Source organism: Pristiophorus japonicus, chromosome 13, assembly GCF_044704955.1.
Source record: "Pristiophorus japonicus isolate sPriJap1 chromosome 13, sPriJap1.hap1, whole genome shotgun sequence".
In the NCBI taxonomy this organism is placed as follows: Eukaryota; Metazoa; Chordata; class Chondrichthyes; family Pristiophoridae; genus Pristiophorus; species Pristiophorus japonicus.
Window position 1 is genome coordinate 159,961,688 of NC_091989.1, and position 13,059 is coordinate 159,974,746.

A 13,059-nucleotide genomic window follows, 5' to 3' on the forward strand; every position below is an offset into this window, starting at 1 on the left:
GAGAGATGGGGGGAGGAGAGAGAGATGGGGGGGAGGAGAGAGAGATGGGGGGAGGAGAGAGAGATGGGGGGAGGAGAGAGAGATGGGGGGGAGGAGAGAGAGATGGGGGGAGGAGAGAGAGATGGGGGGGAGGAGAGAGAGAGATGGGGGGAGGAGAGAGAGAGATGGGGGGGGAGGAGAGAGAGATGGGGGGAGGAGAGAGAGATGGGGGGGAGGAGAGAGAGATGGGGGGAGGAGAGAGAGGTGGGGGGGAGGAGAGAGAGATGGGGGGAGGAGAGAGAGATGGGGGGAGGAGAGAGAGATGGGGGGGAGGAGAGAGAGATGGGGGGGAGGAGAGAGAGATGGGGGGAGGAGAGAGAGATGGGGAGAGGAGAGAGAGATGGGGGGAGGAGAGAGAGATGGGGGGAGGAGAGAGAGATGGGGGGAGGAGAGAGAGAGATGGGGGGAAGAGAGAGAGAGATGGGGGAGGAGGAGAGAGAGATGGGGGGAGGAGGAGAGAGAGATGGGGGGAGGAGGAGAGAGAGATGGGGGGAGGGGGAGAGAGAGATGGGGGGAGGGGAAGAGGAGAGAGAGATGGGGAAGGGGGAAAAGAAGAGAGATGGGGAAGGGGGAAGAGAAGAGAGAGATGGGGGGGGTGGGGGGAAGAGGAGAGAGGTGGGGGGGGAAGAGAGAGGGGGAGAGAGAGAGAGAGAGAGAGAGAGAGAGAGAGAGAGGGGAAAAAGAGAGGGAGGGGGAGAGGGGGGAGAGAGAGGGGGAAGAGAGAGAGAGAGGGGAAGAGAGAGAGAGAGGGGGGAAAAACAGAGGGAGGGGGAGAGAGAGAGAGGGGAGAGAGAGAGCGAGAGGGGGAAGAGAGCGAGAGGGGGAAGAGAGCGAGAGGGGGAAGAGAGAGAGAGGGGGAAGAGAGAGAGAGAGGGGGGAGAGAGAGCGAGAGAGAGAGGAGTAGAGAGAGAGAGAGAGAGAGAGAGAGAGGGGGGAAGAGAGAGGGGGAGATGGGGAGAGAGAGAGAGGGGGAGAGGGGGGAGAGAGGGAGAGAGAGAGAGAGAGAGAGGGGGGGAGAGAGAGAGGGAGAGGGGGAGAGAAAGAGAGAGGGGGGGAGAGAGAGGGGGAGATGGGGAGAGAAAAAGAGGGAGAGAGAGAGAAAGGAGGGAGGGAGATAGGGAGAGAGGGAGGGGGAGAGAGAGAGAGAGAGAGAGAGAGCGCGGGAGTAGAAAGAAATAGAAGTGAGGAAAGGGAATGAGAGAATCAGAAAATTTGAGGGGGAGAGAGACAAATAGAAAGAGAGAAAAGGGGGGGGGAAAAAACGAGAGAGAGAGAGAGAGAGAGAGAGAGATTCACAGAGAGAAAACTGAAATCTCAATCCAGGGGCTCAGACTGGAAACGTCGCCCCAGCTCAGCATTCCGAGTGGTAACAAATGGGAATCTGTTCCACCTCCGCCACCTCCAGGCTAGACAAGGTCGTCCCATCCTCTGTCATCGAACTACAGTCTGCGCACACTCGGAGGCCAAACTTCAAGCCATCGTCAACACCTTCACTGAGGCGTCCGAAAGAATGGGCCTTACACTAAACATCCATAAGGCAAAGGTCCTCCACCAAGACAGCACTGCCCCCCAGTTATCAAAATCCACGGTGAGGCCTTGGACAATGTGAACCATTTTCCATATCTCGGGAGCCTACTATCATAGCAAGGGCAGACATCAATGACGACGTCCAACACCGCCTTCAGTGTGCCAGCGCAGCCTTCGGAAGAGAGTTTTTGAAGAGCGGGACCTCAAATCAGGCACCAAGGTTATGGTCTACAGGGCAGTAGTGATACCCACCCTCATATATGGCTCAGAGACGTGAACTATTTCTAGCAGACACCACAAAGCATTGGAGAAGTACCATCAACGCTGCCTCCACAAGATCCTGCAAATCCATTGGGAGGACAAATGCACCAACATCAGTGTTCTCGCTCAGACCAATAACCCCAGCATCGAAGCACTGACCACACTCGATCAGCTCAGTTGGGCAAGCCACATGATCCGCATGCCTGACACGAGACTTCAAAAGCAAGCACTCTTCTTGGAGCCTCGACACGGCAAACAAGCCCCAGGTGGGCAGAGGAAACACTTCAAGGACACCCTCAAAGCCTCCTTGATAAAGTGCAACATCCTCACCAACACTTGGGAATCCCTGGCCCAAGACCACCCAAAGTGGAGGAAGAGCATCCAGGAGGGCGCTGAGCACCTCGAGTCTCGTCGCTGAGAGCATGCAGAAACCAAGCGCAGGCAGCAAAAGGAGCGTGCGGCAACCCAGGCTTCCCACCCACCCTTTCCTTCAACCACTGTCTGCCCCACCTATGACAGAGACTGTAGGTACCATTGGACTGATTTCTCATGTGGCTGAACACACATTTAGAGTGGAAGCAAGTTATTCTCGACTTCGAGGGATTGCCTATGATGATCTTACACGTGTATAACCTATGACTTCACCTCAGTGTCTCCCCTGTGGCTGCCTCATGGGTCTGGGAAGGCTGCTGGTGTTCCCTGTGCGGAAGCTGCAGGTCCTTTTAGGATGCCCTCGAGCAACTTTGGGCCTGGAAGGGCCGGCTGGAAACTGGTCAACACCCTCCTGGGAGGGTTCAGTCTGACTTGGCTCGGGCGAGGCCATGCGTCGAGGCACTGGCGGAGAGCCAGAGGGAGTGCATCATCCGTATCCTGGCCCAAGGAGCCTGAATATCTCACCGGGGCGGCACAATACCACCACCAGCAATCTGAGGGAGCTCAGGTCGGTGCTGTGGCGCCACACCAAAAGGTCCCCCCGTGGCACGCGGTGGACCCAGCTGCATAAGCAACATCAAGGTCTCAGAGGGCATCCAGCTGAGACTGCATGCGAGCAGCCAGTCTGAAAGCTACCAGATAAGACAGCACTTAGACACTCCATCGACTCTTGCAGAGCCGCGGTCATCCTCTCCAAAGCAGCACCGATACACTTGTTCCAATGTGCTGCAATGGCAGTTGCCATATCACCCCAAGGATGAATTTCCCATGGGAATAACGCCCCAATTAAGACTGTAAACCTTCAGGTTTGAAGGGCTAATAAGACTGGAACACTTTCTTGTGGTCAAAAAGCTGAATTTGGATCCAATGGCCACCACAAACTTTGCGGCGCGAATCGGGGAAAAAGGCCTGAACGCCACCAGCTTTCTAGCTGCACTGAATTTCGGCTCATGAAGTACAGATTAAATTTAATCACAGAGATGCTTCTTCAATTGAACTTACTGACATTAATTACTATGCTGAATATTTCAGAATGCGTTATTCTTCTACAAGTGAGTTACCCAACTCTAATTTTTATAATTTGAAGTAATTCTTCAACTGTTCAAAAAAAATCCTCAGAATCTGTAAATTCATTTTAATTTTTAATTTTTCTAATTTTATCCTCCTTTCTCCAATTTTTCCCCATCATATCTTGTCTAGGCAATGATAGGTGGCAGGCTATTTAACACTTGAATCAGATTCAGTTTATACATGGCAAGCTCACAAATGCAAATAGGGAGGGTTGTGGATGAATAGCACGGAGGAATGAGTATGCTAGCTATTTTCCCCTTTCCAGCCCAGGAATGTTGAAATCAGCTAAGTTAGCACAGACAAGGGGAACCACCTGTTGAATATAACTCAGCTATTCACCTCCTCACCAAAAAGAGTTTCATGCACCAAAAAGAGTTTCACCTCCTCAACAAGTTGAGCCATCAGGAAAGCGTATATTAATCTGTTTCAACAGCAGCTCGATACACTGCAACTAAGTTTATTTTTAATTAAGTTATATAGGATTTGGTTGCAGTATGTAGTTTCTAGATGTGATATTGTAGTTCTGGTTCCAAATAATAAATGAAAGATTTACTGAATAACCTCCATTTCTTTTCTAAATGACCATAAACCTGTGCATTTGTTGGAATCTGTCCTTGATACATTAGAGCCAAGAACCATTGTGAATCAGTTTTTATTATAGCTAACTTTTCTAAATGACAGAGTTTAAAAAAAAAAATCAACTGGGGACAGAAGCATAAAGGCTTTTAGCCTCCTTTTAATAACATTTTATATATATATATATATATATATATATATGCACACATATACACATATATATATATATATACACATACACACATACATACATACATACATATACATATACATACACATACATACATGCTCTTTTTATTTTTTTATATATAAATAAAAAAATAGCATTTTTCATGCAGTATTGTAGGGTATTAATTAAGTTAATTTTAAATTTATGCCAAATCATTGAATATTTTTTCAGGATATGAGAAAGCAAATCGTGTTTCTGACCTTTCATTTATTGCTAGATTGTGAAATATTTATTTTACTGCACAATTCAATGACAAAATACATAATACAAGATGCAGCTAAAGAAATTCCCCTACAGGATTCATTATTTAATTCACTTTAATGCAATTTGTTCCTATATGAATAATGTTTTGTGATATGGACAGAAACTGGTAAGCTCGGCTAATAATCGTTGATCAATGCTACCAATTATCACCAACTGTCATTTCTGACACTTTGCCTGATTCTGCAGCAGTGAACAGCACCAAGGCAGGGCTATAATACAAAGTACAGTAATTACATAAAAATGCTAAAGATTTTACATCCATTATTTGCTGAACCCAGTCTCATTTTTCAATAGCCTTGGAGATGGCCTTCTCAAGAGTACATAAGTAAAAGGGAAAAAAAACTAATCAGAAATCTGAAAATTATATCCATTATCGAGTGATTAAAAGGTCCAGACAAAACCATGGTCATTCTAAAGAACTTACAGCAATTTGTTTTTCCAGATTTTCTTTTGTTGTACGTAGGGTGCTGTTCTCCTCCTTGCACTCCGTTACCTTAGCAACATACACCTGTCAAATACAGAATATTGAATAGATATGATTATTTACTGTGTATTTTATGAACTGATTCATTTTAACATTGAGATTCCATCTTCCGAGATTTTACATGACTTGTAGCAAGTTGAACCATAGAAGATTTAAAAAAATATATAAAGTGGAAAATTATTTCTTCCCATACAATGCAAATCCTTACAGATTACAATTTGGTAAATATAAAATGTAACTTTCTGAAAAATAGAAGCTCAAATAAATTAGTGGTGAAGCTTAAACTTATGCTTTGCAGTACCTACGACAATTCTTGACTCCAGGTACCAGTCTGAAATCAGAATTATTTACAGCAAACTTGTAAATATAATTTTGCATGTGGACAACATGGAGACAATTTGATGGTTCTCTTCCAGTTACTAAAGACAAAATGACCAAGGTGTGTAACCACCAGTGCACAGGTAGCTACTGAGAACCATAGATGAAAGCTATGTGTCAGGCCAGAATCAACATTTGGAGCCAAAGGATGCAACTGTTCAAAAGGTGTTGTTATCACTATTCTAAACAACCATACAACGTGGGTTTTATATGTAGGGGCACTATTTGAAAAGAAAATTGTGCAGTTGTAGTTGGGAGTGTTGTGTTTTGAGGTAAACTGGAAGCATGGAAATGGGACAATGTAGATTCAACTGAGTTATGGATTATAGTTATAATGAAAGACTTAAAAACTAAGGCCCAGAAATTGCCCTACTTACTGCCACGAGTTAGCACTGCAATCCTGACAAAAAATGGCAACTGTCACTCTAACACCCTTCTCTGGCGCAGGACACAGCAGCCATCATTTTAGTGCGGCCCTTAGCGCTGCCGATAGCAGAGATGGTCCGAGAGATACAAATATGGAGAGCGTGACGTCACACGCCGACATAATGTCACGTTCTGCAAACTTGGACCTTAGCGCTGAGTTTAGCGCGGGGTCCTAAGCTCGCTCTGAAAAACGAGTGTGCAGCAGACTGACAGAGATGCTGTCAGCACTTCTTAAAAGGACTCGCACATTTTTCAGATAAGTTTGCGTTTAAGCATTTAGACTGGATTTTTAAATATTTTATTGAAGTCATGACTTGGTGCAATATATGTTAAACATTTTTTTTGAAGAGTGTAGTGAGTGCTGCTGGACACTTGCAAAGCTTCAGATGGTAAAGGAAGGCCTGTGAGAAAACAGAAAATGTTGGAAATACTCAGCAGGTCATGCAGCATCCATGGATAGAGAAACAGAGTTCACGACTCCGGTCAAGATGCTGCCCGACCTGCTGAGTATTTCCAGCATTTTATGCTTTTATTTCAGATTTACAGCATCTGCTCGCAGAGGGAAAAGGAAGACGCAGAAGATACAATCACGACAGCCCCTTTCTGGCCGGGATATCCGGGATGGAATCATCATCATCATAGACAGTCTCTCGAAATCAAGGAAAACTTGTTTCCACTCTAAAAGTGAGTTCTCAGGTGACTGTAAAGTCCAATGCAGGAATTACAGTCTCTGTCACAAGTGGGGCAGACAGTGGTTGAAGGAAAGGGTGGGTGGGGAGCCTAGTTTGCCGCACGCTCCTTCCGTTGTCTGTGCTCGATTTCTGCATGCTCTCGGCAACGAGACTCGAGGTGCTCAGCGCCCTCCCGGATGGTCTTCCTCCACTTTGGGTGGTCTTGGGCCAGGGATTCCCAGGTACCAGTGGGGATGTTGCACATTATCAAGGAGGCTTTGAGGGTGTCCTTGAAACGTTTCCTCTGCCCACCTGGGGCTCACTTGCTGTGCAGGAATTCTGAGTAGAGCGCTTGCTTAGGGAGTCTCGTGTTGGGCATGCAGACAATGTGGCCCGTCCAATGGAGCTGGTTGGGTATGGTCAGTGCTTCAATGCTGGGGATGTTGGCCTGAGCGAGAACACTGACGTTCTCAACTATCTGTGGTACCAGTGACCATAACACCTAACACCAAATCCCCTTTCAACATTTGTCTCTCTGTTACCGACCATCACAGTGTCCTCTTGGCCGCAATGCTGAAATAAAAGCCACCACAAAGCAAACTTTACAATCCAACTTTATACATCTATCTATCCAATATGATAAAGATATCGACTAATCACCCTTATGCATTCCCTTAGTGGCTGTCTTTTGTGTGCCTTTGCCTATCTTACTGATGTCACCGCAGTGCTATCCAAGCAGATGCAGCATGGCTGGTGGCAGGCTGCTGACTGACCGTGGGGGGGACACTGCAAATGGCCTTGTCAGATGATCTAGAGGAGGTGTGGCTGGGAGTGTGAAATCAAGTGACAGTGTTTGTTCTTCTTTACTCTCCTCTCCCTCTTCTTGGCCAACCACTGGCTGGGCAGGCTGCATTTCTTGGGATGTCTGAAATGAGGAAGGCACAAGGGTGGAGTTGTGGTGAGGGGAGGGTGGGAAAGCAAGAGGTACATGCCAGAAGGAGCATAACGCAAGGATACCAGCATCTTGTATCCTTTCAACCCTGCCGCTGGCCAGGGGCTCAGCCAGGCTTCTGCCAAGCATACAGAACAGCAACACAAGTGGCCATTGAAACCAAATCAATCAGAGCATTTAAGAGCATATGATAGGATACAGGGAAGCAAATATGAAAATAGGCCTGGAATAAGTAGTTGGGGTGGAGAGCTCGCAGTGCCCCAGACTCATACTGAAATCCCTTTGACTCTATGTGCATGAAATAAAATGTTCCCTTAAACAAGTGCAGTACCCATTTAAACTATACTCGAGGGTTAAATTTTAAAACTGGTATTTGTTTTTGCAGGAAGTGGCGTAAACAATGCAGAGATGGTTTTAACCCCGCCTGCCTGGTGGGAATGGAGGGGTCATGTCGCATCTGGGGCCACCCTGCCCATACCATTTTAACTGACTGTTTCTGGCCGCATGTCCGGCAACCATTTCAGGAAGTCGTAATGAAAAATCAAAATCATACTACTGAGACATAATACTCGTTCCAACTACATTTTTTTTTAAATTCGATCCTGGGATGTGGGCATCAGTAGCAAGGCCAGCATTTAATGCCCATCCCGAAATGCCCTTGAGAAAGTAGTGGTGAAACGCCTTCTTGAACCGCTGCAGTCCGTGTGGTGAAAGCACTCCCATTGTGCTGTCAGAGAGGGAGTTCCAGGATTTTAACCCAGCGACAATGAAGGAACGGCAATATACTTCCAAGTCAGGATGGTGTGTGACTTGGAGGGGATCGTGGAGGTGGTGGTGTTCCCATGCGCCTGCTGTCCTTGTCCTTCTAGGTGGCAGAGGTCACGGGTTTGGGAGGTGCTGTCGAAGAAGCCTTGGTGAGTTGCTGCAGTGCATCTTGTAGATGGTACACACTGCAGCCACGGTGCGCCGGTGGTGCAGGGAGTGAATGTTTAAGGTGGTAGATGGGGTGCCAATCAAGCGGGCTGCTTTGTGCTGGATGGTGTCGAGCTTCTTGAGTGTTGTTGGAGCTGCACTCATCCAGGCAAGTGGAGAGTATTCCGTCACTCTCTTGACTTGTGCCTTGTAGATGGTGTGGAGTTAGCAGGTGTGACACTCGCTGCAGCATGAGAGGTGATCTTATTGAAACATATAAGATACAGAGGGGGCTCACAAGGTAGATGCAGAGAGGATGTTTCCACTCGACAGGGAATCTAGAACTAGGGGGCATAGTTTAAGAATAAGGGGTCGCCCATTTAGAACTGAGATGAGGAGAAGTTTCTTCTCTGAGGGTCGTACATCTGTCCCAGAGAGCTGTGGAGGCTGGATCATTGAATATATTTAAGGTGGAGATACAGATTTTTGAACGATAAGGAAGTGAAGGGTTATGGGGAGTGGGTAGGGAAGTGGAGCTAAAGCCAAGATCAGATCAGCCATGATCTTATTAAATGGCGGAGCAGGTTCGAGGGGCCAACGGCCTACTCTTGCTCCTATTTCTTATGTTCTTATTCTAGAATACCCAGCCTCTCGTCGCCACAGTATTTATGTGGCTTGCCCAGTTAAGTTTCTGTTCAATAGTGATATTGGAGAATTAGGCAATGGTAATGCTGTTGAATATCGAGGGGCAGTGGTTAGATTCTCGCTTGTTGGAGATAGTCATTGCCTGACACTTGTGTGGCGTGAATGTAACTTGCCACTTATCAGCTTTAAACTCAAAATAGCGCATGCCCTGCCCATTTTCAGAACTGCCAGCAAAACCTAGTGGAATTGGTGTCTGAGAGCTCCTGATGCACTATAAAAGAGGGCTCTCAGACATCGCTCATTAGATCAAAGGATCCTTTGCTTTCTGAATTGCCAGGACCATTTCCAACTTCCAGATCGTGACTTCTACACTTTTGTTACCCTGCAAACCTTCAGTCATCTTTCTGTGTGGGTGCCATCCTTGCTTCATTCTGCTGGGTGGAGCAAGACTTGGACGAGGAGGAGCCTCAACAACCACAACGAGCATCAGCACCTGGACCTCAGAAGACAATAATTAAGAGGGGCTGTGCACAGGAGGTAACAGACTCACCTTCTTGGGTCGAATTGTGGAGCAGTGCAGGAGGCAGGCTCTTGTAGATCTCTGCAACCTCCTTCAATGAGGTCTGTTATCTGCTCTACCAAGGGAGGGGCACAAAATGTCCGTAACCATCAGTCACCACAGCCCTGAATTTTTAATGTCACTGGCTCCTTTTAGGTTGTAACTGGGAACATCAGCCATATCTCACAAGCTGCACTTCGTAGCTGCATTAAGCAGGTGACTGACACCCTCTTTGCCAGAGCTAAGCAGTCCATCACCATCCCCACTGACCTTAGCAGTCAACACAACAGTGCATGTGGCTTTGCAGCAGTTGCTGGCTTCCCTGATGTGCAGGGCATGATTCACTGAACACGTGGCCATCAGGGCACCGGTACACGAGCCAGCAACATTCATCAACAGAAAAGGATTCCACTCGATCAATGTACAGATAGTGGCCAATCACAGGAACATTAACAAGCAGGTCTATGCAAGGTGGCAAGGGAGCTCCCAAAATGCTTTTATACTCAAGACTCCAACATCGCCAGCTGTTCTACCCTGTGAGGAACATAATGCAGCTGGGGGATAAGGGATATCTCCTGCAGACCTGGCTGATAACACCAAAGCGCAACTCTAACACGCCCGAGCAGCACAGATGCAATCAAAGGGGACAACCAGGATCTTTATCAAGCATACGATAGGATTGCTCTAGCAGATGTTTAGATGGTTGGAACATTCAGGGGATTCCTTACAATATGCCCGAAATAAGAGTGTCACGCATTGTCATGGTCTGCTACATATTGAACATTACATTGTAGAGGGGCCTGTGTTTGGAGGAGGACAAGCAGCAGCAACAATCCTCATCAGACGATAAGACCTGAGGGAAGGAGAGGAAACAGCAGAAAAAGGAGGGCCACCTCATTACCATGCAGTAAGAGATGTCAGAGATCATGCTACCTCTTTGACCAAGCTTTTGGTCACCATCTTATTATCTCCTTACATGGCTCAAATTTTGTTTGATAATGTTCCTGTGAAGCAGAGACATTTTACTATGTTAAAAACACTATATAAATCCAAGTTGTTGTTGTATTCAAGCCATTCATGCAAGCAGTGATGTTCTCTACTGATCATCATCTCATCTGTTCCACTTTGTGTGACATCAGATTCCTGGTCTCTGCCTTTCAGCTCGCTCAAGATTCTTCATATATTCAAGTTGTTTCCAGTGAGCAATTGATTCAAATCTAGAAAGTATTTCTTCCAAATCAAAATACAGATTACCAATAATACAGCTCTTTAAGTAAAGGTCAATAGTATGGCGCTAGTTAGTCAGTCATTTGCTCAACAATTTCAACATATCCAAATAAATCAGAAAAATCGAGTTCACACAAGAGTACATGCTGTGCCCTATGGGCAACATACAGTCCCAAATCCAGCCTTCGGTGCCAAGGCAACTCAGTCCTATTTTTGCTCCTTTCTTAGTTGCTGGTTTGTCTTGTTTAAATTTCATGCACCTTGGGGTTTGGAAAGGGTAATTTTAGCACTGCTGTTATATTGCCAGATAAATCTTAAATCAGAACATCAAGGTGCATTACTAGCAACTTGAGATTATATAATCTCAATTACATAATAATGGATTTAAACTTAATGTGTGGCCCCCAAAAGTACTGGTCACCATGGAGAGCTCACGTGCAGAGGGCATCAAAACTGCCGTGGTTTATTGAGGTTCTTGAACAACTAGCTCCCAGAGACAGTGTGCTCAGGCCTTTGTGGAAATTATGGATGACAGCAACCAATCTATCATCTAATCGGTCAACATGATCACACTTCTGGATACTAAGAATGAAGCAATATGATTGTGCTAAAAGATCTACAAAACTGATTAATTGCCCTGTTTAAATATCCATGCTAAATACCATTTTTTTTGCACAATTTACCAACAAATGCAATTTTCTGGAAAAGTGGAAGAATAAAAGGCTTCTACTAGAAGAAAAAAAGCTCCAATGGGAACAATAAAAACAAAAGCTTAGATATCCCTGCACTGCAGTCTGAAATGTGGGGCAGTGAACATGTCACTCCCCAGGCCCTCAGGCTATATGTAGCCCGAAGGTTTTATAAATGAAGGAAGCACTGGCTCACTCAGATTTACAATTTTCTGGCTTCATTTTTTCAATAACATTACAAGTGCTGGTTTTTAAGCAATAAAAGCATTGGCTGTTGTGGTGCTATACAAATAACAGGATCTGATATAGCCTAGTTGTTTGGAAAGCCAATTAAAAAAATGGTCACTGTGAGAACATTTAAGAAAGATGACAGGTCAATAAAATAAATGTAATGAACACAAATTTTAATAGAAGAAGAAAGTAAAAAAACATTTGCATCTTATTCAGGCACGGTCCAAACATTACATCATTTTTTTTTAATTGTGTAAAATTCATTTAAGACTATTGACCAAGATTAGTAGTCATAGGGGATTTAATAGTTAGGGCATAGCTCGGCATTTCTGTGAACGCAAATGTGATTCCTGAATTGTATGGTGCCAGAGTAAAGGATATCACGGGGCGGGTGCAGGACAATCTGCGAGGAGGAAGGCGAACACAACAACAACTTGCATTTATCTAGCGCCTTTAACATAGTAAAATGTTACAAGGCACTTCATAGGAGCGTTAGCAGAAAAATGTTGACACGGAGCCATACAAGGGGATAAAGGTTGAACCTCCCTTATCCGGAACCCTTGGGACCTGGCCTGTTCCGGATAAGTGATTTTTCTGGACGAGGGGAGGTCACATTAAATTGGATGGTACAGGTACTGAACAAGGGGATATCGGGGCTGGCTGGCTTGGGGCTGAGAGTGCGGCAGAGATCATTGGGGAGGGAGGGTGGTTCGCGGGGTCAGGCCAGCGATTGAGTCGGCAGCATGGAAGGACTTCATGTCGGAGTTCTACGCATGCGCCAGGAATGGTTCCAGACAAGGGGTGGTGCCGGATAAGGGAGGTTCAACCTGTATTAGGACAGGTGACAAAGAGGTAGGTTTTAAGGAGCATCTTAAAGGAGGAGAGAAGTGTAGAGGGGCGGAGAGGTTTAACGAGGGAATTTCAGAGCATAGGCCTAGGCAGCTGAAAGCACAGTCACCAATGAAGGTGCGATTAAAATAGGGGATGTGCAAAAGGCCAAGAATTGGAGGAGTGCAGAGATCTTGGAGGGTTGTAGAGCTAGAGGAGAGTATAGATAGGGAGGGGTGAGGCTATGGAACAGCAGAAGTCGTGGTCCATGTTGGAACCAATGGCATAGGTCGAAAAAGTGTCGAGGTCCTTCAGGTAGAGTTTCAGGAGCTAAGAAAAAGATTAAAAAGCAGGACCTCAAAAGGTAGTAATCTCAGGATTACTCCCTGTGCTCCACGTGGTAGTGAGTATAGAAACAAGAACATAGCTCAAGTAAATGTGATGCTGAAAAAGAGGTGTAGGAGGGAGGGTTTCAGGTTCTTGGGGCATTGGAACCAGTTCTGGGGAAAGGGGCATGTGTATAAGATGGATGGGTTGCACCTATAAGATTCTGAGGGGGCTTGACAGGGTAGATGCAGAGGATGTTTCCCCTCATGGGAATCTGGAACTAGGATGCATAGTTTCAGAATTAAAGGGTCGCCCATTTAAAACAGAAACG

At 45.9% G+C, this 13,059-nt stretch overlaps 1 protein-coding gene across 3 annotated transcripts in view; it reads right to left on the reverse strand.

The window, feature by feature from the left end:
• The window catches only part of LOC139278942 (early endosome antigen 1), a 1,017,310-nt gene that overhangs the window by 876,807 nt on the left and 127,444 nt on the right, over positions 1-13,059 (reverse strand). For all 3 annotated transcript variants that reach the window (XM_070898220.1, XM_070898221.1, XM_070898219.1), the window contains exon 4: positions 4,824-4,907. In XM_070898220.1, coding sequence (XP_070754321.1) covers positions 4,824-4,907 — 84 coding nt within the window. The remainder of the gene's footprint in view (positions 1-4,823; positions 4,908-13,059) is intronic.